The 26,091-nt window shown below is 46.6% G+C and overlaps 4 protein-coding genes across 4 annotated transcripts in view; 3 read left to right on the forward strand and 1 right to left on the reverse strand.

The window, feature by feature from the left end:
- Positions 1 to 6,757: 6,757 nt before the first annotated feature.
- Positions 6,758 to 21,039, forward strand: acot8 (acyl-CoA thioesterase 8). The gene is made up of 6 exons (XM_071364729.1): positions 6,758 to 7,214; positions 9,385 to 9,521; positions 17,236 to 17,461; positions 17,747 to 17,904; positions 19,028 to 19,219; positions 19,536 to 21,039. The coding sequence occupies exons 1-6, from the start codon at positions 7,069 to 7,071 to the stop codon at positions 19,652 to 19,654; spliced, it is 978 nt and encodes a 325-aa protein (XP_071220830.1). The 5' UTR covers positions 6,758 to 7,068; the 3' UTR covers positions 19,655 to 21,039.
- Positions 10,997 to 16,479, reverse strand: LOC139544632 (trichohyalin-like). Its single transcript, XM_071351950.1, has 2 exons — positions 16,456 to 16,479; positions 10,997 to 14,245 (listed from the first exon to the last, which is right to left on the reverse strand). Exons 1-2 carry the CDS (start codon positions 16,477 to 16,479, stop codon positions 10,997 to 10,999), a joined length of 3,273 nt encoding a protein of 1,090 aa, XP_071208051.1.
- On the forward strand, positions 19,955 to 23,091 carry LOC139552549 (uncharacterized). The gene is made up of 2 exons (XM_071364378.1): positions 19,955 to 20,680; positions 23,014 to 23,091. Exons 1-2 carry the CDS (start codon positions 19,955 to 19,957, stop codon positions 23,089 to 23,091), a joined length of 804 nt encoding a protein of 267 aa, XP_071220479.1.
- LOC139552707 (phosphatase and actin regulator 3-like) overlaps positions 21,157 to 26,091 on the forward strand; it is a 150,365-nt gene continuing 145,430 nt past the window's right edge. Inside the window, exon 1 of the mRNA XM_071364716.1 lies at positions 21,157 to 24,124. Coding sequence (XP_071220817.1) covers positions 23,998 to 24,124 — 127 coding nt within the window. The 5' untranslated portion in view covers positions 21,157 to 23,997. The remainder of the gene's footprint in view (positions 24,125 to 26,091) is intronic.

A 26,091-nucleotide genomic window follows, 5' to 3' on the forward strand; every position in this document is an offset into this window, starting at 1 on the left:
CAGCAGCTCTATAGAGATGAGATGACGACTCAGACAGCAGCTCTATAGAGATGAGATGATGACTCAGACAGCAGCTCTATAGAGATGAGATGATGACTCAGACAGCAGCTCTATAGAGATGAGATGATGACTCAGACAGCAGCTCTATAGAGATGAGACGATGACTCAGACAGCAGCTCTATAGAGATGAGATGATGACTCAGACAGCAGCTCTATAGAGATGAGATGATGACTCAGACAGCAGCTCTATAGAGATGAAATGATGACTCAGACAGCAGCTCTATAGAGATGAGATGATGACTCAGACAGCAGCTCTATAGAGATGAGATGACGACTCAGACAGCAGCTCTATAGAGATGAGATGATGACTCAGACAGCAGCTCTATAGAGATGAGATGATGACTCAGACAGCAGCTCTATAGAGATGAGATGATGACTCAGACAGCAGCTCTATAGAGATGAGACGATGACTCAGACAGCAGCTCTATAGAGATGAGATGATGACTCAGACAGCAGCTCTATAGAGATGAGATGATGACTCAGACAGCAGCTCTATAGAGATGAGACGATGACTCAGACAGCAGCTCTATAGAGATGAGATGACGACTCAGACAGCAGCTCTATAGAGATGAGATGATGACTCAGACAGCAGCTCTATAGAGATGAGATGATGACTCAGACAGCAGCTCTATAGAGATGAGATGACGACTCAGACAGCAGCTCTATAGAGATGAGATGATGACTCAGACAGCAGCTCTATAGAGATGAGATGACGACTCAGACAGCAGCTCTATAGAGATGAGATGATGACTCAGACAGCAGCTCTATAGAGATGAGATGATGACTCAGACAGCAGCTCTATAGAGATGAGACGATGACTCAGACAGCAGCTCTATAGAGATGAGATGACGACTCAGACAGCAGCTCTATAGAGATGAGATGATGACTCAGACAGCAGCTCTATAGAGATGAGATGATGACTCAGACAGCAGCTCTATAGAGATGAGATGATGACTCAGACAGCAGCTCTATAGAGATGAGACGATGACTCAGACAGCAGCTCTATAGAGATGAGATGATGACTCAGACAGCAGCTCTATAGAGATGAGATGACGACTCAGACAGCAGCTCTATAGAGATGAGATGATGACTCAGACAGCAGCTCTATAGAGATGAGATGACGACTCAGACAGCAGCTCTATAGAGATGAGATGATGACTCAGACAGCAGCTCTATAGAGATGAGACGATGACTCAGACAGCAGCTCTATAGAGATGAGATGATGACTCAGACAGCAGCTCTATAGAGATGAGATGATGACTCAGACAGCAGCTCTATAGAGATGAGATGATGACTCAGACAGCAGCTTTATAGAGATGAGATGATGACTCAGACAGCAGCTCTATAGAGATGAGATGATGACTCAGACAGCAGCTCTATAGAGATGAGATGATGACTTGGAATTAAATAATAAAGTCATCAAATAAAACCAATAAAATATACCAAACAAATTAAATATTTTATTAAAGTAATGTGAAGAAATTATGGTTAATAAGAGATAAGCAGTATTATTATATAATATTGTTACAGCATTCAACCAACATAATGCAAAATGCATTTAATATATATTTTTTAATTGAAATCATAAACCGTGATTTTTTAATAATCTAACCTAAAAACGAACTGACCTCAAAACACACTAATCGCACAGCACTACCGTCTGTAGATAGTCTGTAGAGCATTTATAGATGGACTATCCACATAAAGTGGAACCAGCCTGCCTGCTCCTACTTTTATACATTGAAACCTGTCTGTCTTTTACATTTTGCTGCATTCAAAGTCCACTGCTTAACATTGTGTGCAGTGAAATTCATATTTAAAAGACATTGTAACCATTGTTTGCATAACACTCAGCCCTGCTACAGTAGTTCACTAAACTACAGAGCATGTTGTCCAGCCCTGCTACAGTAGCTCACTAAACTACAGAGGATGTTGTCCAGCCCTGCTACAGTAGTTCACTAAACTACAGAGCATGTTGTCCAGCCCTGCTACAGTAGCTCACTAAACTACAGAGGATGTTGTCCAGCCCTGCTACAGTAGTTCACTAAACTACAGAGCATGTTGTCCAGCCCTGCTACAGTAGCTCACTAAACTACAGAGCATGTTGTCCAGCCCTGCTACAGTAGTTCACTAAACTACAGAGCATGTTGTCCAGCCCTGCTACAGTAGCTCACTAAACTACAGAGGATGTTGTCCAGCCCTGCTACAGTAGCTCACTAAACTACAGAGCATGTTGTCCAGCCCTGCTACAGTAGCTCACTAAACTACAGAGGATGTTGTCCAGCCCTGCTACAGTAGCTCACTAAACTACAGAGCATGTTGTCCAGCCCTGCTACAGTAGTTCACTAAACTACAGAGCATGTTGTCCAGCCCTGCTACAGTAGTTCACTAAACTACAGAGCATGTTGTCCAGCCCTGCTACAGTAGCTCACTAAACTACAGAGCATGTTGTCCAGCCCTGCTACAGTAGTTCACTAAACTACAGAGGATGTTGTCCAGCCCTGCTACAGTAGTTCACTAAACTTCAGAGGATGTTGTCCAGCCCTGCTACAGTAGTTCACTAAACTACAGAGGATGTTGTCCAGCCCTGCTAAAGTAGTTCACTAAACTTCAGAGGATGTTGTCCAGCCCTGCTACAGTAGTTCACTTAACTTCAGAGGATGTTGTCCAGCCCTGCTACAGTAGTTCACTAAACTACAGAGGATGTTGTCCAGCCCTGCTACAGTAGTTCACTAAACTTCAGAGGATGTTGTCCAGCCCTGCTACAGTAGTTCAGTAAACTACAGGATGTTGTCCAGCCCTGCTACAGTAGTTCACTAAACTACAGAGGATGTTGTCCAGCCCTGCTACAGTAGTTCACTAAACTACAGAGCATGTTGTCCAGCCCTGCTACAGTAGTTCACTAAACTACAGAGGATGTTGTCCAGCCCTGCTACAGTAGTTCACTAAACTACAGAGCATGTTGTCCAGCCCTGCTACAGTAGTTCACTAAACTACAGAGCATGTTGTCCAGCCCCGCTACAGTAGTTCACTAAACTTCAGAGGATGTTGTCCAGCCCTGCTACAGTAGTTCACTAAACTACAGAGGATGTTGTCCAGCCCTGCTACAGTAGTTCACTAAACTACAGAGGATGTTGTCCAGCCCTGCTACAGTAGTTCACTAAACTACAGAGCATGTTGTCCAGCCCTGCTACAGTAGTTCACTAAACTACAGAGGATGTTGTCCAGCCCTGCTACAGTAGTTCACTAAACTTCAGAGGATGTTGTCCAGCCCTGCTACAGTAGTTCACTAAACTACAGAGCATGTTGTCCAGCCCTGCTACAGTAGTTCACTAAACTTCAGAGGATGTTGTCCAGCCCTGCTACAGTAGTTCACTAAACTACAGAGGATGTTGACCAGCCCTGCTACAGTAGTTCACTAAACTACAGAGGATGTTGTCCAGCCCTGCTACAGTAGTTCACTAAACTACAGAGGATGTTGTCCAGCCCTGCTACAGTAGTTCACTAAACTACAGAGGATGTTGTCCAGCCCTGCTACAGTAGTTCACTAAACTACAGAGGATGTTGACCAGCCCTGCTACAGTAGTTCACTAAACTACAGAGCATGTTGTCCAGCCCTGCTACAGTAGTTCACTAAACTACAGGATGTTGTCCAGCCCTGCTACAGTAGTTCACTAAACTACAGAGGATGTTGTCCAGCCCTGCTACAGTAGTTCACTAAACTACAGAGGATGTTGTCCAGCCCTGCTACAGTAGTTCACTAAACTACAGGATGTTGTCCAGCCCTGCTACAGTAGTTCACTAAACTACAGAGGATGTTGTCCAGCCCTGCTACAGTAGTTCACTAAACTACAGAGCATGTTGTCCAGCCCTGCTACAGTAGTTCACTAAACTACAGAGGATGTTGTCCAGCCCTGCTACAGTAGTTCACTAAACTACAGAGGATGTTGTCCAGCCCTGCTACAGTAGTTCACTAAACTACAGAGCATGTTGTCCAGCCCTGCTACAGTAGTTCACTAAACTACAGGATGTTGTCCAGCCCTGCTACAGTAGTTCACTAAACTACAGAGCATGTTGTCCAGCCCTGCTACAGTAGTTCACTAAACTACAGAGCATGTTGTCCAGCCCTGCTACAGTAGTTCACTAAACTACAGAGGATGTTGTCCAGCCCCGCTACAGTAGTTCACTAAACTTCAGAGGATGTTGTCCAGCCCCGCTACAGTAGTTCACTAAACTACAGAGGATGTTGTCCAGCCCTGCTACAGTAGTTCACTAAACTACAGAGGATGTTGTCCAGCCCTGCTACAGTAGTTCACTAAACTACAGAGGATGTTGTCCAGCCCTGCTACAGTAGTTCACTAAACTACAGAGCATGTTGTCCAGCCCTGCTACAGTAGTTCACTAAACTACAGAGCATGTTGTCCAGCCCTGCTACAGTAGTTCACTAAACTACAGAGGATGTTGTCCAGCCCTGCTACAGTAGTTCACTAAACTACAGAGGATGTTGTCCAGCCCTGCTACAGTAGTTCACTAAACTACAGAGGATGTTGTCCAGCCCTGCTACAGTAGTTCACTAAACTACAGAGGATGTTGTCCAGCCCTGCTACAGTAGTTCACTAAACTACAGAGGATGTTGACCAGCCCTGCTACAGTAGTTCACTAAACTACAGAGCATGTTGTCCAGCCCTGCTACAGTAGTTCACTAAACTACAGGATGTTGTCCAGCCCTGCTACAGTAGTTCACTAAACTACAGAGGATGTTGTCCAGCCCTGCTACAGTAGTTCACTAAACTACAGAGGATGTTGTCCAGCCCTGCTACAGTAGTTCACTAAACTACAGGATGTTGTCCAGCCCTGCTACAGTAGTTCACTAAACTACAGAGGATGTTGTCCAGCCCTGCTACAGTAGTTCACTAAACTACAGAGCATGTTGTCCAGCCCTGCTACAGTAGTTCACTAAACTACAGAGGATGTTGTCCAGCCCTGCTACAGTAGTTCACTAAACTACAGAGGATGTTGTCCAGCCCTGCTACAGTAGTTCACTAAACTACAGAGCATGTTGTCCAGCCCTGCTACAGTAGTTCACTAAACTACAGGATGTTGTCCAGCCCTGCTACAGTAGTTCACTAAACTACAGAGCATGTTGTCCAGCCCTGCTACAGTAGTTCACTAAACTACAGAGCATGTTGTCCAGCCCTGCTACAGTAGTTCACTAAACTACAGAGGATGTTGTCCAGCCCCGCTACAGTAGTTCACTAAACTTCAGAGGATGTTGTCCAGCCCCGCTACAGTAGTTCACTAAACTACAGAGGATGTTGTCCAGCCCTGCTACAGTAGTTCACTAAACTACAGAGGATGTTGTCCAGCCCTGCTACAGTAGTTCACTAAACTACAGAGGATGTTGTCCAGCCCTGCTACAGTAGTTCACTAAACTACAGAGCATGTTGTCCAGCCCTGCTACAGTAGTTCACTAAACTACAGAGCATGTTGTCCAGCCCTGCTACAGTAGTTCACTAAACTACAGAGGATGTTGTCCAGCCCTGCTACAGTAGTTCACTAAACTACAGAGCATGTTGTCCAGACCCGCTACAGTAGTTCACTAAACTTCAGAGGATGTTGTCCAGCCCTGCTACAGTAGTTCACTAAACTACAGAGCATGTTGTCCAGCCCTGCTACAGTAGTTCACTAAACTACAGAGGATGTTGTCCAGCCCTGCTACAGTAGTTCACTAAACTACAGAGCATGTTGTCCAGACCCGCTACAGTAGTTCACTAAACTTCAGAGGATGTTGTCCAGCCCTGCTACAGTAGTTCACTAAACTACAGAGCATGTTGTCCAGCCCTGCTACAGTAGTTCACTAAACTACAGGATGTTGTCCAGCCCTGCTACAGTAGTTCACTAAACTTCAGAGGATGTTGTCCAGCCCTGCTACAGTAGTTCACTAAACTACAGAGGATGTTGTCCATTGAAGTTGTTGTCTCTGGCTCTTTTGATATAGTATCAGATTAAAAAGGAATAATAACAAGGTTTGTGGAAGTTTGAAAGGGTTTGATCCACCTTGTGTTTCCAATTTACATGACCAGACATGGAAACCCCAGCTATATAGTCCTAGCACAGAGAAAAAGGGAAGCTATCTATAATAATAATATTTTGTCATAGCCTACAAATAGGACCCAGAGTTTTACCTGAGCAGGTTATGAGATCAGGAAAAAACGGGTAACATTTTTGCCACACCACCTTTGAACCTGTCGTGCCACGTTTGGTTATGACCCCTAATGCATTCACACGCACGCACACACTGAGTAACCTTGCAGGCCCAGTGATTCCTGGGTGAGTGCTGCCACCTTCCGGTGATTTGTAGGTAATGCAGGAGCAGGCAGGCTGGTGGTGGAGATTGTGAGACGAAGGACACTGCTGCCTTTCAAAACGACTACTCAAAATCTAAAACTGACCCTTAATCAAACCCTTAACTCGAACCCTAACTCTATACTTAACCAATTCTGAAATGATATATCGGTTTGCAGGTCAGGAGTGTCCGTATAGTGTTGCCCGTGGAGATTGGAATATATATGAGCATCAGCACAGAGGCGTTCCCTAATCTAAATATGCAAATACATGCTAGAACGCGCCAATAGAATCTCGCTAGGTGGTGTTTGGCTCTGCCCACTATGATTAGTTTGCTTCCATTGGAAAACGACAGTCGGTGGTCTATCTTGGGTTAGATATAAAACATTTTGAAAAGCACAGAAAGAACGCATCTTTGGCATTAGTCAAAACAGACTCTGGACATGAGCACTATTTACATCCATCCACACACCAACTGAACCGTACCACTCGGAAGGAGATTACAATCACATAGGATGGATCCTCATTTAAAAACATGATGGCTCCACTCCATTACATTCTTCACACCCAGTAGATGGCGGTGACGCGTAATTATTCCAGTTTGCCAGCTGCTTGGAGAGTAGAGTAAGAATTCAACAAGAAGTAGAAAACGGCAAGAGAAACATGGCAGAGAAAGTGAGTGGTGAAACATCGGAAGACAGGTCGGACTCCGCGGTGCCTCCTGGCGCTGCTGCGGTGTCGCAAGACCTTCGAAGTGTTCTGGTCACCAGCGTTCTGAACCTAGAGAAGCTGGAGATAGATCTGTACAGGTAGCATACTGTTAGCTGGAGATATATCTGTACAGGTAGCATACTGTTAGCATACTGTTAGCTGGAGATCTGTACAGGTTGCATATTGTTAGCATACAGTTAGCTGGAGATCTGTACAGGTAGCATACTCTTAGCATACTGTTAGCATACTGTTAGCTGGAGATATATCTGTACAGGTAGCATACTGTTAGCATACTGTTAGCTGGAGATCTGTACAGGTTGCATACTCTTAGCATACTGTTAGCTGGAGATCTGTACAGGTAACATACTCTTAGCATACTGTTAGCTGGAGATAGATCTGTACAGGTAGCATTCTGGTAGCATACTGTTAGCTGGAGATAGAGCTGTACCAGTATAATACTGTTAGCATACTGGTAGCTGGAGATAGATCTGTACAGGTAGCATACTGTTAGCTGGAGATAGATCTGTACAGGTAGCATACTGTTAGCTGGAGATAGATCTGTACAGGTAGCATACTGTTAGCTGGAGATAGATCTGTACAGGTAGCATATTGTTAGCTGGAGATAGAGCTGTACAGGTAGTATACTGTTAGCTGGAGATAGAGCTGTACAGGTAGCATACGGGTAGCATACTGTTAGCTGGATATAGAGCTGTACAGGTAGTATACTGTTAGCTGGAGATAGATCTGTACAGGTAGCATTCTGGTAGCATACTGTTAGCTGGAGATAGAGCTGTACAGGTAGCATACTGTTAGCTGGAGATAGAGCTGTACAGGTAGTATACTGTTAGCTGGAGATAGATCTGTACAGGTAGCATTCTGGTAGCATACTGTTAGCTGGAGATAGATCTGTACAGGTAGCATACTGTTAGCATACTGTTAGCTGGAGATAGATCTGTACAGGTAGAATACTGTTAGCATACTGTTAGTTGGAGATAGATCTGTACAGGTAGCATACTGTTAGCATACTGTTAGCTGGAGATAGATCTGTACAAGTAGCATACTGTTAGCTGGAGATAGAGCTGTACAGGTAGCATACTGTTAGCTGGAGATAGATCTGTACAGGTAGCATATTGTTAGCTGGAGATAGATCTGTACAGGTAGCATACTGTTAGCATACTGTTAGCTGGAGATAGATCTGTACAGGTAGCATACTGTTAGCATACTGTTAGCTGGAGATAGATCTGTACAAGTAGCATACTGTTAGCATACTGTTAGCTGGAGATAGATCTGTACAGGTAGCATACTGTTAGCATACTGTTAGCTGGAGATAGATCTGTACAAGTAGCATACTGTTAGCATACTGTTAGCTGGAGATAGATCTGTACAGGTAGCATACTGTTAGCTGGAGATCTGTACATGTAGCATACTGTTAGCATACTGTTAGCTGGAGATAGATCTGTACAGGTAGCATACTGTTAGCTGGAGATCTGTACAGGTAGCATATTGTTAGCTGGAGATAAATCTGTACAGGTAGAATACTGTTAGCTGGAGATAGATCTGTACAGGTAGCATACTGTTAGCTAGAGATAGATCTGTACAGGTAGCATACTGTTAGCTGGAGATAGATCTGTACAGGTGGCATACTGTTAGCTGGAGATCTGTACAGGTAGCATACTGTTAGCTGGAGATAGATTTGTACAGGTAGAATACTGTTAGCATACTTTTAGCTGGAGATAGATCTGTACAGGTAGCATACTGTTAGCATACTGTTAGCTGGAGATAGAGCTGTACAGGTAGCATACTGTTAGCTGGAGATCTGTACAGGTAGCATACTGTTAGCTGGAGATAGAGCTGTACAGGTAGCATACTGTTAGCTGGAGATCTGTACAGGTAGCATACTGTTAGCTGGAGATAGAGCTGTACAGGTAGCATACTGTTAGCATATTGTTAGCTGGAGATAGAGCTGTACAGGTAGCATACTGGTAGCATACTGGTAGCATATTGTTAGCCTGCCCAACACTCACCTTTGGTCTACTATTAGCAGATCAGTACAGCTAGTTAGCTAGCTACTGCTCGACATTTACCTATTGTTGTTTAGTTGTACTATGACAATGTCAAGTTTTAATTGTGATGCAACTCAGTATAAACTTGTGCCCCCTCATCTGGGAAATTCTGGTTGTCTCTCTGTGTGTGTGTGTGTGTGTGTGTGTGTGTGTGTGTGTGTGTGTGTGTGTGTGTGTGTGTGTGTGTGTGCGCACCGCGTTACAGAGGGACTCACCACTGGGTGCCCCGTACCCGTCGTCTGTTTGGGGGTCAGATCATTGGCCAGGCCCTGGTGGCTGCAGCAGAGTCCGTCGGGGAAAACGTTTTGGCTCACTCTCTCCACTGCTACTTTGTACGGGCAGGTGAGGAGCTGACATTGTCAACATTAGCACAACACTACCATAGCATTACCATAATATTACAACACTACCACAACTCTATCATAGCATTACCGCAACACCCCACATGGTTATACAATGCTTCTGCATTGCTTGCTGTTTGGGGTTTTAGACTGGGTGTCTGTATAAGCACTTTGTGACATCTGCTGATGTAAAAAGGCCATTATAAATGTAATCGATTGAACAGTAACTTTTCACGGGGCAGTGAGGAACTGACCTTCAGTCAACATTACCACAACATGCCACAGATTATACAGGCAACATTACCACAACATGCCACAGATTAGACAGTCAACATTACCACAACATGCCACAGATTATACAGTCAACATTACCACAACATGCCACAGATTATACAGTCAACACTACCACAACATGCCACAGATTATACACTCAACATTACCACAACATGCCACAGATTATACACTCAACATTACCACAACATTCCACAGATTATACAGTCAACATTACCACAACATGCCACAGATTATACAGTCAACATTACCACAACATGCCACAGATTATACAGTCAACACTACCACAACATGCCACAGATTATACACTCAACATTACCACAACATGCCACAGATTATACACTCAACATTACCACAACATTCCACAGATTATACACTCAACATTACCACAACATTCCACAGATTATTCAGTCAACATTACCACAACATTCCACAGATTATACACTCAACATTGCCACAACATGCCACAGATTATACACTCAACATTACCACAAAATGCCACAGATTATACAGTCAACATTACCACAACATGCCACAGATTAAACAGTCAACACTACCACAACATGCCACAGATTATACACTCAACATTACCACAACATGCCACAGATTATACACTCAACATTACCACAACATTCCACAGATTATACACTCAACATTACCACAACATGCCACAGATTATACACTCAACATTACCACAACATTCCACAGATTATACACTCAACATTACCACAACATTCCACAGATTATACACTCAACATTACCACAACATTCCACAGATTATACACTCAACATTGCCACAACGTGCCACAGATTATACACTAAACATTACCACAACATGCCACAAATTATAGAGTCAACATTACCACAACATGCCACAGATTATACAGTCAACATTACCAGAACATGCCACAGATTAAACAGTCAACACTACCACAACATGCCACAGATTATACAGTCAACATTACCACAACATGCCACAGATTATACAGTCAACATTACCACAACATGCCACAAATTATACAGTCAACATTACCACAACATGCCACAGATTATACAGTCAACATTACCACAACATGCCACAGAGTATACAGTCAAGGTACAGATTGAATTAGCCTGATTGAATCAGTCTGATTGAATTTGCCCTGCTCCAACTAACCTACCCTATACTGACTACTAACCCTGCTACTACCTCTCATGCTCCCCTCTGGCCCATGTTCCAGCTGGAGAGGTCCCATTTAACACCTGACCCTTATCTTCCTGCTCCTCATCCTGACCCTTACCTTCCTGCTCCTCATCCTGACCCTTACCCTCCTGCTCCTCATCCTGACCCTTACCTTCCTGCTCCTCATCCTGACCCTTACCTTCCTGCTCCTCATCCTGACCCTTACCCTCCTGCTCCTCATCCTGACCCTTACCCTCCTGCTCCTCATCCTGACCCTTACCTTCCTGCTCCTCATCCTGACCCTTACCTTCCTGCTCCTCATCCTGACCCTTACCTTCCTGCTCCTCATCCTGACCCTTACCTTCCTGCTCCTCATCCTGACCCTTACCCTCCTGCTCCTCATCCTGATCCTTACCCTCCTGCTCCTCATCCTGACCCTTACCTTCCTGCTCCTCATCCTGACCCTTACCTTCCTGCTCCTCATCCTGACCCTTATCTTCCTGCTCCTCATCCTGACCCTTACCTTCCTGCTCCTCATCCTGACCCTTACCTTCCTGCTCCTCATCCTGACCCTTACCTTCCTGCTCCTCATCCTGACCCTTACCTTCCTGCTCCTCATCCTGACCCTTACCTTCCTGCTCCTCATCCTGAACCTTACCTCCCTGCTCCTCATCCTGACCCTTACCCTCCTGCTCCTCATCCTGACCCTTACCTTCCTGCTCCTCATCCTGACCCTTACCTTCCTGCTCCTGCTCCACACCCTGACCCTTACCTTCCTGCTCCTCATCCCGACCCTTACCTTCCTGCTCCTCATCCTGACCCTTACCTTCCTGCTCCTGCTCCTCATCCTGACTCTTAACTTCCTGCTCCTCATTCTGACCCTTACGTTCCTGCTCCTGCTCCACACCCTGACCCTTACCTTCCTGCTCCTCATCCTGACCCTTACCCTCCTGCTCCTCATTCTGACCCTTACCCTCCTGCTCCTCATCCTGACCCTTACCTTCCTGCTCCTCATTCTGACCCTTACCTTCCTGCTCCTGCTCCACACCCTGACCCTTACCTTCCTGCTCCTCATCCTGACCCTTACCTTCCTGCTCCTCATCCTGACCCTTACCCTCCTGCTCCTCATCCTGACCCTTACCTTCCTGCTCCTCATCCTGACCCTTACCTTCCTGCTCCTCATCCTGACCCTTACCCTCCTGCTCCTCATCCTGACCCTTACCCTCCTGCTCCTCATCCTGACCCTTACCTTCCTGCTCCTCATCCTGACCCTTACCCTCCTGCTCCTCATCCTGACCCTTACCTTCCTGCTCCTCATCCTGACCCTTACCTTCCTGCTCCTCATCCTGACCCTTACCCTCCTGCTCCTCATCCTGATCCTTACCCTCCTGCTCCTCATCCTGACCCTTACCTTCCTGCTCCTCATCCTGACCCTTACCTTCCTGCTCCTCATCCTGACCCTTACCTTCCTGCTCCTCATCCTGACCCTTACCTTCCTGCTCCTCATCCTGACCCTTACCTTCCTGCTCCTCATCCTGACCCTTACCTTCCTGCTCCTCATCCTGACCCTTACCTTCCTGCTCCTCATCCTGACCCTTACCTTCCTGCTCCTCATCCTGAACCTTACCTCCCTGCTCCTCATCCTGACCCTTACCCTCCTGCTCCTCATCCTGACCCTTACCTTCCTGCTCCTCATCCTGACCCTTACCTTCCTGCTCCTGCTCCACACCCTGACCCTTACCTTCCTGCTCCTCATCCCGACCCTTACCTTCCTGCTCCTCATCCTGACCCTTACCCTCCTGCTCCTCATCCTGACCCTTACCTTCCTGCTCCTCATCCTGACCCTTACCTTCCTGCTCCTGCTCCTCATCCTGACCCTTAACTTCCTGCTCCTCATTCTGACCCTTACGTTCCTGCTCCTGCTCCACACCCTGACCCTTACCTTCCTGCTCCTCATCCTGACCCTTACCCTCCTGCTCCTCATTCTGACCCTTACCCTCCTGCTCCTCATCCTGACCCTTACCTTCCTGCTCCTCATTCTGACCCTTACCTTCCTGCTCCTGCTCCACACCCTGACCCTTACCTTCCTGCTCCTCATCCTGACCCTTACCTTCCTGCTCCTCATCCTGACCCTTACCTTCCTGCTCCTCATCCTGACCCTTACCTTCCTGCTCCTCATCCTGACCCTTACCTTCCTGCTCCTCATTCTGACCCTTACCTTCCTGCTCCTGCTCCACACCCTGAACTTTACCTTCCTGCTCCTCATCCTGACCCTTACCTTCCTGCTCCACACCCTGACCCTTACCCTCCTGCTCCTCATTCTGACCCTTACCTTCCTGCTCCTCATTCTGACCCTTACCTTCCTGCTCCTCATCCTGACCCTTACCTTCCTGCTCCTCATCCTGACCCTTACCTTCCTGCTCCTCATTCTGACCCTTACCTTCCTGCTCCTCATCCTGACCCTTACCTTCCTGCTCCTCATCCTGACCCTTACCTTCCTGCTCCTCATCCTGACCCTTACCCTCCTGCTCCTCATCCTGACCCTTACCTTCCTGCTCCTCATCCTGACCCTTACCCTCCTGCTCCTCTTCCTGACCCTTACCTTCCTGCTCCTCATCCCGACCCTTACCCTCCTGCTCCTCATCCTGACTCTTACCTTCCTGCTCCTCATCCTGACCCTTACCTTCCTGCTCCTCATCCTGACCCTTACCTTCCTGCTCCTCATCCTGACCCTTACCCTCCTGCTCCTCATCCTGACCCTTACCTTCCTGCTCCTCATCCTGACCCTTACCCTCCTGCTCCTCATCCTGACCCTTACCCTCCTGCTCCTCATCCTGACCCTTACCTTCCTGCTCCTCATCCTGACCCTTACCCTCCTGCTCCTCATCCTGACCCTTACCTTCCTGCTCCTCATCCTGACCCTTACCTTCCTGCTCCTCATCCTGACCCTTACCTTCCTGCTCCTCATCCTGACCCTTACCCTCCTGCTCCTCATCCTGACCCTTACCTTCCTGCTCCTCATCCTGACCCTTACCTTCCTGCTCCTCATCCTGACCCTTACCTTCCTGCTCCTCATCCTGACCCTTACCTTCCTGCTCCTCATTCTGACCCTTACCTTCCTGCTCCTGCTCCACACCCTGAACTTTACCTTCCTGCTCCTCATTCTGACCCTTACCTTCCTGCTCCTCATCCTGACCCTTACCCTCCTGCTCCTCATTCTGACCCTTACCTTCCTGCTCCTCATCCTGACCCTTACCTTCCTGCTCCTCACCCTGACCTTAACTATCCTAACATATAACTCTGATCCTAACATATAACCCCTGACCCCAACTCTTCTAACATAAACTCAGCAAAGAAAGAAACATCCTCTCACTGTCAACTGTGTTTATTCTCAGCAAACTTAACATGTGTAAATATTTGTATGAACATAACCAGATTCAACAACTGAGACATAAACTGAACAAGTTCCACAGACATGTGGCTAACAGAAATGGTATAATGTGTTCCTGAACAAAGGGGGGTTCAAAATCAGAAGTAACAGTCAGTATCTGGTGTGGCCACCAGCTGCATTAAGTACTGCAGTGCATCTCCTCCTCATGGACTGCACCAGATTTGCCAGTTCTTGCTGTGAGATGTTACCCCACTCTTCCACCAAGGCACCTGCAAGTTCCCGGACATTTCTGTGGGGAATGGCCCTAGCCCTCACCCTCCGATCCAACGGGTCCCAGACGTGCTCAATAGGATTGAGATCCGGGCTCTTTGCTGGCCATGGCAGAACACTGACATTCCTGTCTTGCAGGAAATCACACACAGAACAAGCAGTATGGCTGGTGGCCTTGTCATGCTGGAGGGTCATGTCAGGATGAGCCTGTAGGAAGGGTACCACATGAGGGAGGAGGATGTCTTCCTGTAACGCACAGCGTTGAGATTGCCTGCAATGACAACAAGCTCAGTCCGATGACGCTGTGACACACCGCCCCAGACCATGACAGACCCTCCACTTCCAAATCGATCCCGCTCCAGAGTACAGGCTTTAAAGTAACGCTCATTCCTTCGACGATAAATGCAAATCCGACCATCGCCCCTGGTGAGACAAAACCTTGACTCGTCAGTGAAGAGCACTTTTTGCCAGTCCTGTCTGGTCCAGCGACAGTGGGTTTGTGCCCATAGGCGACGTTGTTGCCGGTGATGTCTGGTGAGGACCTGCCTTAGGCTGGACTGAGGGCTTGTAGGCCTGTTGTCTCTCAGCCTATTGTGGACAGTCTGAGCACTGATGGAGGGATTGTGCGTTCCTGGTGTAACTCGTGCAGTTGTTGTTGCTGTCCTGTACCTGTCCCGCAGGTTTGATGTTCGAATGTACCGATCCTGTGCAGGTGTTGTTACACGTGGTCTGCCACTGCGAAGACGATCAGCTATCTGTCCTGTCTCCCTGTAGCGCTGTCTTAGGCGTCTCACAGTACGGACATTGCAATTTATTGCCCTGGCCACATCTGCAGTCCTCATGCCTCCATGCAGCATGCCTAAGGCACGTTCACACAGATGAGCAGGGCATCTTTCTTTTGGTGTTTTTCAGAGTCAGTAGAAAGGCCTCTTTAGTGTCCTAAGTTTTCATAGCTGTGACCTTAATTGCCTACCGTCTGTAAGCTGTTAGTGTCTTAACGACCGTTCCACTGGTGCATGTTCATTAATAGTTTATGGTTCATTGAACAAGCATGGGAAACAGTGTTTAAACCCTTTACATGGAAGATCTGTGTAGTTATTTGGATTTGTACGAATTATCTTTGAAAGACAGGTTCCTAAAAAGGGACGTTTCGTTTTTTTCTGAGTTTATAACCCCTGACCCCAACTCTCCTAACGTACTGTGTAGTAACTATAGACTCAACGTATAGTGCATTCATAAAGTATTCAGACCCCTTGACTTTTTCAACATTTTGTTACATTACAACCTTATTCTAAAAATGTATTAGTCTTTTTCCCCCTCATTAATCTACCCCATAATTAATTTACCCCATAATGACTCAACACCCCACGATGACTCAACACCCCACGATGACTCAACACCCCACGATGACTCAACACCCCACGATGACTCAACACCCCACGATGACTCAACACCCCACGATGACTCAACACCCCACGATGACACAACACCCCACGATGACACAACACCCCACGATGACACAACACCCCACGATGACACAACACCCCACGATGGCACACTACCCCACGATGGCACACTACCCCACGATGACACACTACCCCACAATGACTCAATACCCCACAATGACTCAATACCCCACAATGACTCAATACCCCATAATGACAAAGCGAAAACAGGTTTTTAGAAAATCTGTATAAAAAAAAAAAAGATATCACATTTACATAAGTTTTCAGACCCTTTACTCAGTACTTTGTTAAAGCACTTTTGGCAGCGATTACAGCCTCTATTCTTCTGGGGTATGACGCTACAAGCTTGGCACACCTGTATTTGGGGAGTTTCTCCCATTCTTCTCTGCAGATCCTCTCAAGCTCTGTCAGGTTGGATGGGGAGCGTCGTTGCACAGCTATTTTCAGGTCTCTCCAGAAATGTTCGATTGGATTCAAGTCCGGGCCCTGGCTGGGCCACTCAAGATTCTCTGTTCTGATGAAACCAAGATTGAACTCTTTTGACCGGAATGCCAAGCGTCACATCGGGAGGAAACCTGGCACCATCCCTACGGTGAAGCATGGTGGTGGCAGCATGCTGTGGGGATATTTTTCAGCGGCAGGGACTGGGAAACGTGTCAGAATTGAGAGAAAGATGAACAGAGCAAAGTACAGAGAGATTCTTCATGAAAACCTGCTTCAGAGCGCTCAGGACCTCAGACTGGGGTGAAGGTTAACCTTCCAACAGGACGACGACCTTAAGCACACAGCCAAGACAAAGCAGGAATGGCTTCGGGACAAGTTTTTATTTTTAATACATTTGCAAAAAAATTTAAAAGCCTGTGTTTGCTTTGTCATTATTGGGTATTGTGTGTAGATTGATGAGGGGTTTAAAAAAAATAACGTAACAAAATGTTACAGTAATTGGGTCTAAATACTTTCTGAATACACTGTATCTAGGTAATGGGGGAACTCAGTGGAGTTCAATGTCGTGTGTCTCTGTTCGGCGTTTCTTCAGCTGGGCAGGCCTGGAGGAGGAGCCTACAGGGACCCTAACCTATAACCTCTGACCTAAACCCTCCTAACATATAGCCCTACCTCTCTCCTCGGGCCTCAGGCGACCCCAAGGTGCCGGTGCTGTACCAGGTGGAGAGGACCAGGGACGGTCGTAGTTTCAGCGTGCGGTCAGTGAAGGCCATCCAACACGGTCAACCCATCCTCATCTGCCAGGCCTCCTTCCACAGTAACCAGCCCTCTCCTCTGCAGCACCAGTTCACCATGCCCTCTGTCCCCCCTCCTGAAGACCTGCTGACGGTGGAGGAACTCATACAGCTCTACCTCAGGTAATAACACGGTTATAACCAGGGGTTGGAACCAAACATTATTTTCCTTTCCTTCTGATCAGATCCACTATTCTTTTTCTTTCCGTTCCACGGTTCCGACCAGCAAAATAAAGTTCTGAACCGTTCAAACAAACAAAGTTGATTTATATCGTTCCTTTATGTTCCTTTTTAAACCTCTGAAATAAATATATATAATGGTCCTGGTTCTGTGTAACTCGGTAGGACATGGCAATGCCAAGGGTTCACCTCCGAACTGATCCTATCCTCATTCTGTGTGTGTTCCAGTAAGCCAGACTTGGCTGAGAAAGCCAAACAGGGTCTGAACAAGCTGCTAGCTGACGAGGTTCCCATAGAGATTAAACCTGTCAATCCTCCAGACTTCTACCGCGGCGTTGCCATGGAACCCCATAAGCTGTACTGGGTGCGCGCTAGAGGCCACATCGGTAAGATACAGGAACGGTGTATGACTCTAACCCAGGGCTGCCCTTCCCTCGTCCTGGAGATCTACAGTCCTGTGGTTTTCAGTACAACCCTAACCTACCATACCTGGTTCAGGTATTGGTAAGCAGCTAATTAAGCAGCTAATTATTCACTCCAAATTAGGGTTGGCGGGAAGCTACAGGAGGGTAGCTCAGCAGGAAGAGAGTTGGGCAGTCCTGCTCTAACCCTCTCTTCTCTGACCCTCTCTGCTCTGACCCTCTCTGCTCTGACCCTCTCTGCTCTGACCCTCTCTGCTCTGACCCTCCCTGCTCTGACCCTCCCTGCTCTAACCGGCCCTGCTCTGACCCTCCCTGCTCTAACCAGCCCTGCTCTGACCCTCCCTGCTCTGACCCTCCCTGCTCTAACCCTCCCTGCTCTGACCCTCTCTGCTGTGACCCTCTCTGCTCTGACCCTCCCTGCTCTGACCCTCTCTGCTGTGACCCTCTCTGCTCTGACCCTCCCTGCTCTGACCCTCTCTGCTGTGACCCTCTCTGCTCTGACCCTCCCTGCTCTGACCCTCCCTGCTCTGACCCTCCCTGCTCTGACCCTCTCTGCTCTGACCCTCCCTGCTCTGACCCTCCCTGCTCTGACCCTCCCTGCTTTAAGCCGCCCTGCTCTAACCCTCCCTGCTCTGACCCTCCCTGCTCTGACCCTCCCTGCTCTGACCCTCTCTGCTCTGACCCTCCCTGCTCTGACCCTCCCTGCTCTGACCCGCCCTGCTCTATGCCGACCCACTCTGACCCGACCCGCTCTAACCCGCCCGGCTCTGACCCTCCCTGCTTTAAGCCGCCCTGCTCTAACCCTCCCTGCTCTGACCCTCTCTGCTCTGACCCTCCCTGCTCTGACCCTCCCTGCTCTGACCCTCTCTGCTCTGACCCTCCCTGCTCTGACCCTCTCTGCTCTGACCCTCTCTGCTCTGACCCTCCCTGCTCTGACCCTCCCTGCTCTGACCCTCCCTGCTCTGACCCTCCCTGCTCTGACCCGCCCTGCTCTATGCCGACCCACTCTGACTCGACCCGCTCTAACCCGCCCGGCTCTAACCACTCTGCCAGAGGGAGATGCAGTAAGCTGTGTGTGTTACCCCAGGTAAAGGTGATATGAAGCTCCACTGCTGTGTGGCAGCCTATGTGTCAGACTATTCGTTCCTGGACACTGCTCTCCTGCCCTACCCCGGGCAGCGTGCCACTTTCTCAGCCTCTCTGGATCACGCCATGTGGTTCCACAACACCTTCAGGGCAGACGAATGGATGCTCTACGAGACTGAGAGCTCTTGGGCTGGTATGACCATATATATATACACACATACTGGACACACACACACACTGGACACACACACACACACACACACTTCCCACCCACTCACACACACACCCACATAGAGAGACAGGTATGGACACACAGAGACACATATACACACAAACTGGACACACACACTCACTCTCACACACACCCACATAGAGAGACAGATATGGACACACAGAGACACATACTCACGCACACGGACACGCAAAGTTAGACAGCAGCATTCACCTTCCAACTGGTTCTCTGTGTTAGTCTTCCCCCATGCTAATGTACGTGTGTGTGTGTCCACCAGGGGGCAGCAGAGGGCTGGTCCAGGGACGTCTGTGGAGGAGAGACGGGGTGCTGGCTGCCAGCTGTGCCCAGGAGGGGGTACTCAGGGTCAAGGCCGTGACGAACGAGAGCAAGCTATAACCGTGACAACCTGTTAAATGGCTGATGAAGCCATGTAGAGTCAGGAGACTGGCTGCGTTTACACAGGCAGCCCAAATATGATCTCTTTTCCGCCAATTGGTCTTTTGACCAATCACATCAGATCTCTTCACATATATTTGTCAGAGCTAATATGAAAAAAGATCATAATTGGGCTGGCTGTCTAAAGAGAGACACCCTGCCGACGAACGGCTGGTGGCCACGGTGTGTTAGTGATCACCTGCTGGGTGTTGATGAACGGCTGGTGGCCACGGTGTGTTAGTGATCACCTGCTGGGTGTTGATGAACGGCTGGTGGCCACAGTGTGTTAGTGATCACCCGCTGGGAGTTGATGAACGGTTCAACCTCATCCCCAGCCTACATCCCCAGCCTTCATCCCCAGTCTTCATCCCCAGTCTTCATCCCCAGCCTACATCCCCAGCCTTCATCCCCAGTCTTCATCCCCAGCCTTCATCCCCAGTCTTCATCCCCAGCCTTCATCCCCAGTCTTCATCCCCAGCCTTCATCCCCAGTCTTCATCCCCAGTCTTCATCCCCAGCCTACATCCCCAGCCTTCATCCCCAGTCTTCATCCCCAGCCTTCATCCCCAGCCTTCATCCCCAGCCTTCATCCCCAGCCTACATTCCCAGCCTTCATCCCCAGCCTTCACCCCCAGCCTTCATCCCCAGCCTACATCCCCAGCCTTCATCCCCAGCCTACATCCCCAGTCTTCATCCCCAGCCTTCATCCCCAGTCTACATCCCCAGCCTTAATCCCCAGCCTAAATCCCCAGTCTTCATCCCCAGCCTAAATCCCCAGCCTAAATCCCCAGACTTCATCCCCAGCCTAAATCCCCAGCCTAAATCCCCAGTCTTCATCCCCAGCCTAAATCCCCAGTCTTCATCCCCAGTCTTCATCCCCAGTCTTCATCCCCAGCCTTCATCTCCAGCCTACATCCCCAGCCTTCATCCCCAGACTTCATCCCCAGTCTACATCCCCTTCTGCGTCTACAATCTACTGAACCATATGGTGATGATTAGAATGAGTTGATTCTGACTGAATAGATTTTCTGATCAAGATTTCCATATGTATTAACTTTTTTATTTATTTAATTATTTTACAATTTTAAATTATTTTATAATTGCATTTGATAATTGTTGTGTCCATAAGCTTCCCTTATTAATTGTTCATATTTCAATAATTAATATATTTTCATGAATGTACAGGAAATGTAGTCCAGTAATTATTGACACCTTTGATAAAGATGAGCAACAAAGACTGTATAAATTAAATTATTGAAATATTGACCTATATTGTATGCAAAAAAAATTAAATAATTTTATCCTAGAGATTTTGTTTAACAAGTAATAAAAAAAATCTCAAAAAGATAGGGGTTGAAATGATTGGCACCCTTGTTCTCATTCCTCTAGCACCTCCCCTTGTGAGGATCATTCCTCTAGCACCTCCCCTTGTGAGGATCATTCCTCTAGCACCTCCCCTTGTGAGGATCATTCCTCTAGCACCTCCCCTTGTGAGGATCATTCCTCTAGCACCTCCCCTTGTGAGGATCATTCCTCTAGCACCTCCCCTTGTGAGGATCATTCCTCTAGCACCTCCCCTTGTGAGGATCATTACACTGAGCCTTTTTCTAACATGTTTTATGAGACTGGAGAACACATGTGTTCTCCAATCAGATTCTGTATGGAAGAATGGTCTAAAATCCCTCCCACTGTGTTCTCCAATCAGATTCTGTATGGAGGAATGGTCTAAAATCCCTCCCACTGTGTTCTCCAATCAGATTCTGTATGGAGGAATGGTCTAAGATCCCTCCCAATGTGTTCTCCAATCAGATTCTGTATGGAGGAATGGTCTAAGATCCCTCCCAATGCGTTCTCCAATCAGATTCTGTATGGAGGAATGGTCTAAGATCCCACCCAATGTGTTCTCCAATCAGATTATGTATTGAGGAATGGTCTAAGATCCCTCCCAATGTGTTCTCCAATCAGATTCTGTATGGAGGAATGGTCTAAGATCCCTCCAAATGTGTTCTCCAATCAGATTCTGTATGGAGGAATAGACCATTCTGATTGGAGAACACAATGGGAGGGATCTTCGTCTGTGCTTATGGACTGCTCTCTTCAGTCCAAACCGCAGGTTTTCAATGGGGTTCAAGTCCGGAGACTGCGTTGATCATTGCAAAATGTTGATTTTTGTGGTCAATTAACCATTTCTTTATAGATTTTGATTAGCGCTTGGGGTGATAAACCCACCACTGGTGTTGCTTCTGTAACAGGGTTGGTTATGTTTCCACTTGCCTCTAAAGAAATGTGTATTTAATGTTCAAGCATTCTTATTGGTTAGTTCAACTCTGATGACAATAAGGTGTGTTGTGATTGGCCCCGCTTGCAGATAGGGGGAGATCGCGAACGTCAGGTCTTCCCAGTAGGAAAATGTGATGCAAGGGGTAGGTCATGTTCTGAATACTATTTTCTATTTTCTATTTTACAATGTGTACAAGTTTGCTGTACGCACATATCAACAACTGACACCCACGAAGCATCGTTACCCATCGCTCCACAAAAGCCGCGGCCCTTGCAGAGCAAGGGGAACCACTACTTCAAGGTCTCAAAGCGAGTGACGTAACCGATTGAAACGCTATTAGCGCGCACCACCGCTAACTAGCTAGCCATTTCACATCCGTTAGACTTCTGTTAATCAATGCCAAACTCACCATTGGTTTGCCTGGCCAAAGGTCATCTGATCACAGCACCGGTTCCAATCCAAGTGCAAAATGGCGTTTATCAAACTCCAGCCAGTGTTGTGGTCAGATGGCATGAAAATAAAGCTTTTTGGCCACGCACACCAGTGGTGGGTTTGGCATTGATGAACAGAAACATATGCAAAAAAGTATGTCAGACCTACTTTAAAATATGGTGGTGGATCTTTGATGTTATGGGGCTATTTTGATTCCACTGATGCTGGGGCCCTTGTTAAGGTCAACAGCATCATGAACTTTACCCAGTTCCAGGACATTTTAGCCTGGTTGCCAGGTTTCTTTTTAACCCTCATGTAGGTTTTCACTCCAAGTGGATCTTCCAGTAAGTTCTGTGTGGATGGAATGGATGTAAACTGAACAAAAATATAAATGTTTTTTTAAATTTTTATATAAATGCAACAATGATTTTACTGAGTTACAGTTCATAGAAGGAAATTAGTCAATTGAAATAAATCCATTAAACCCTAATCTATAGATTTCACATGACTGGGCAGGAGAGCCAGGCCCAGACCATCAGAATGAGGTTTTCCACACAAAAGGGCTTACAGACAGAAATACTCCTCAACACCCTCCCATCCCCCCTCAGACGATCCTGCAGGAGAAGAAGCCAGATGGAGAGGTCCTGGGCTGGCGTGGTCCATTTGGGATGCTGACATTGTCATGAAGGAGATGGAGTGTTGTATATCAGTGAACGATGTTGTTTGTCCCCAAAGATAATCTATTTTTTAGTCCAGGACTAATTTTAGGCCTAATCTGTGTCAGGGAAACCACCCCTATCCTTAGAGGAACGATCTGCAGTTCACAGCAGCTGTTTTGGTAATAGCTTAGGGATGGGGTTGGAGAGATGTAACCACCACTATCAAACTCAAAGAAAGAGCTATGGATGCCATGAATGACTGTCAACGATATTAGACATCGTTTTAACCATGCTTTGAGGATATACTGTCTGTGTTTACAATTGTCTTGTTTATCAACCATGGGGTAAAACAAGCAGATTTTTTTGCGTTTTGATGGGGTACCACAGTTGAACAAAACTCATGAGGCATGTATAAATTACATTCTTCAAGAATCCATGGGTATATATAATTAATGGGCATATATATAAATCATTCGCAGATTGCCCCTTTAATGTCCTTAGTCTTGTATGAGCTCAGCTAAAATAAAATAAAAAGTCGGATTTTATATGAATTTTGCCATAATATCAGACAAACATGTCACTGTATCCTACGAACACCATCCCTCTCCTCTAGGTTGGCACACATGCTCACGCAGAGAGGGAGATTGCTAGAGGTGGACAGAGAGGGGGACGGAGAGGGGGAGAGAGAGAGACGCGTCACTGATGGGTATATTATCTTCCTCCCGTTGCCTCTCGGGTCGCCTACTCAACGAAGATGTGGTTGGTTGTCAAACCGAATTAATTATCCGTTACTACCCATTACCGACTACCGCTGGATGTTCTGCTCGCGGTGACCTTGTATCTCTCTGACGCTGAGAACATTCTCAATATTGTATTTTCTTTTCCGACCGTTTTAGTCTGCCTGTCTCCAGTCTGTAGTCTGTCTCCATCTCCATGGCTACCTCGAATGTGCTGGAGGAGTCCTGCCTGCTGCAGAGAGGCAGATCTCACAGCGACCCGAGCAGCATCATCGCGGAACCTCGTGCCGCCGGAGCTACCGGAGCACAGCAAACTGCAGCAGGTTGGTGACTATCACTCATCACGGCTTGTCTGTCTGATTTCTATAGTAGTCAGCCCCCGAATTCTACATTTAAGAATCTGAATATCCCGGCCGTGTTGTGTTGGATGTAGGCTATGTTTTGCAACATGAGGTGTGTTTTTTTCCCCTCCCCGGTTGAGTGACGGCGTCCGCGGCACACTGCGAACATCAATCGTGATCATCCATGGGAGTGCGTTTGAATTTCGTATAAAACAAATGTAGCCTCATAAATTATATACATTTTTACTGAAAAACATGCATTATTAGTCATGAATAGTAACGTGTTATTTATATAAACTATAGGCTAATACAAGCCTCCGCAGACAAGCTGTGACTACAGGAGCTGTAGCCTAGTAATGTACTGGAGTGTTTGCATGAGAGAGCAGAAAACGACAGTGGAATATCCCTCCAGGATTTTGTGGGGATTGTTAAGGCCACTGCAGCATAGAACCTATAGATACTTGTTTTAATATACAGTACATTCGGAAAGCATTCAGACCAATTCCCCTTTATCCACATTTTGTTGCGTTATTGCCTTATTCAGAAATTGATTAAATTGTTTATTTTACTCATCAATCTACACACAATACCCCATATTGACAAAGTGAAAACATTTTTTAAGAAATGTTAGCAAAACCGAAATACCTTATTTACATAAGTATTCAGACACTTTGCTATGAGACTTGAATTTGAGCTCAGGTGCATCCTGTTTCCATTAACCATCCTTGAGATGTTTCTACAACTTGATTGGAGTCCACCTGTGGTAAATTAAATTGATTGGACAGATTTGGAAAGGCACACACCTGTCTATATAAGAACCACCAAGACTCTTCCTAGAGCTTTCTGCACGGACAAACTGAGCAATTAGGGGGAAAGGGATGATGGTAGAGCTCCAGAGTTCCTCTGTGGAGATGGGAGAACCTTCCAGAAGGACAACCATCTCTGCAGCAGTCCACAAATCAGGCCTTTGTGGTAAAGTGGCAAGACGGAAGCCACTCCTCAGTAAAAGGCACATGACAGCCCACTCTGAGTTTGCCAAAAGGCACCTAAAGGACTCTCAGACCGTGAGAAACAAGATTCTCTGGTCTGAAGAAACCAAGATGGACCTCTTTGGCCTGAATGCCAACCTCATGTCTGGAGGAAACCTGGCACCATCCCTACGGTGAAGCAAGGTGGTGGCAGCATCAACATCTGAGGTCAAATGAAACCAGGGTTTGGGTCAATTATATTTAAATTCCAGTCAATTCAGTGACAACAATGACAACAGAACCTGTGAAGAGCTGAACATACCAGAAGAGTATAGGGCGAGTATTTCGGCCCCAGGGTAGCCTAGTGGTTAGAGCGTTGGGCCAGTAACCAAAAGGTTGCTAGATCGAATCCCAGAGCTGACAAGGTAAACATCTGTTGTTCTGCCCCTGAACAAGGCAGTTAACCCGCTGTTCCTAGGCCGTCATTGTAAATAAGAACTTGTTCATAACTGACTTGCCTCGTTAAATAAAGGTTAAATAAAGGTTACATAACGGACTTGCCTAGTTAAATAAAGGTTAAATAAAGGTTACATAAAGGTTACATAACTGACTTGCCTAGTTAAATAAAGGTTAAATAAAGGTTAAATAAAGGTTACATAACTGACTTGCCTAGTTAAATAAAGGTTAAATAAAGGTTAAATAAAGGTTACATAACTGACTTGCCTAGTTAAATAAAGGTTAAATAAAGGTTACATAACTGACTTGCCTAGTTAAATAAAGGTTACATAACTGACTTGCCTAGTTAAATAAAGGTTAAATAAAGGTTACATAACTGACTTGCCTAGTTAAATAAAGGTTACATAACTGACTTGCCTAGTTAAATAAAGGTTACATAACTGACTTGCCTAGTTAAATAAAGGTTACATAACTGACTTGCCTAGTTAAATAAAGGTTACATAACTGACTTGCCTAGTTAAATAA

This window comes from Salvelinus alpinus, chromosome 2, assembly GCF_045679555.1.
Source record: "Salvelinus alpinus chromosome 2, SLU_Salpinus.1, whole genome shotgun sequence".
Classification (NCBI taxonomy): domain Eukaryota; kingdom Metazoa; phylum Chordata; class Actinopteri; order Salmoniformes; family Salmonidae; genus Salvelinus; species Salvelinus alpinus.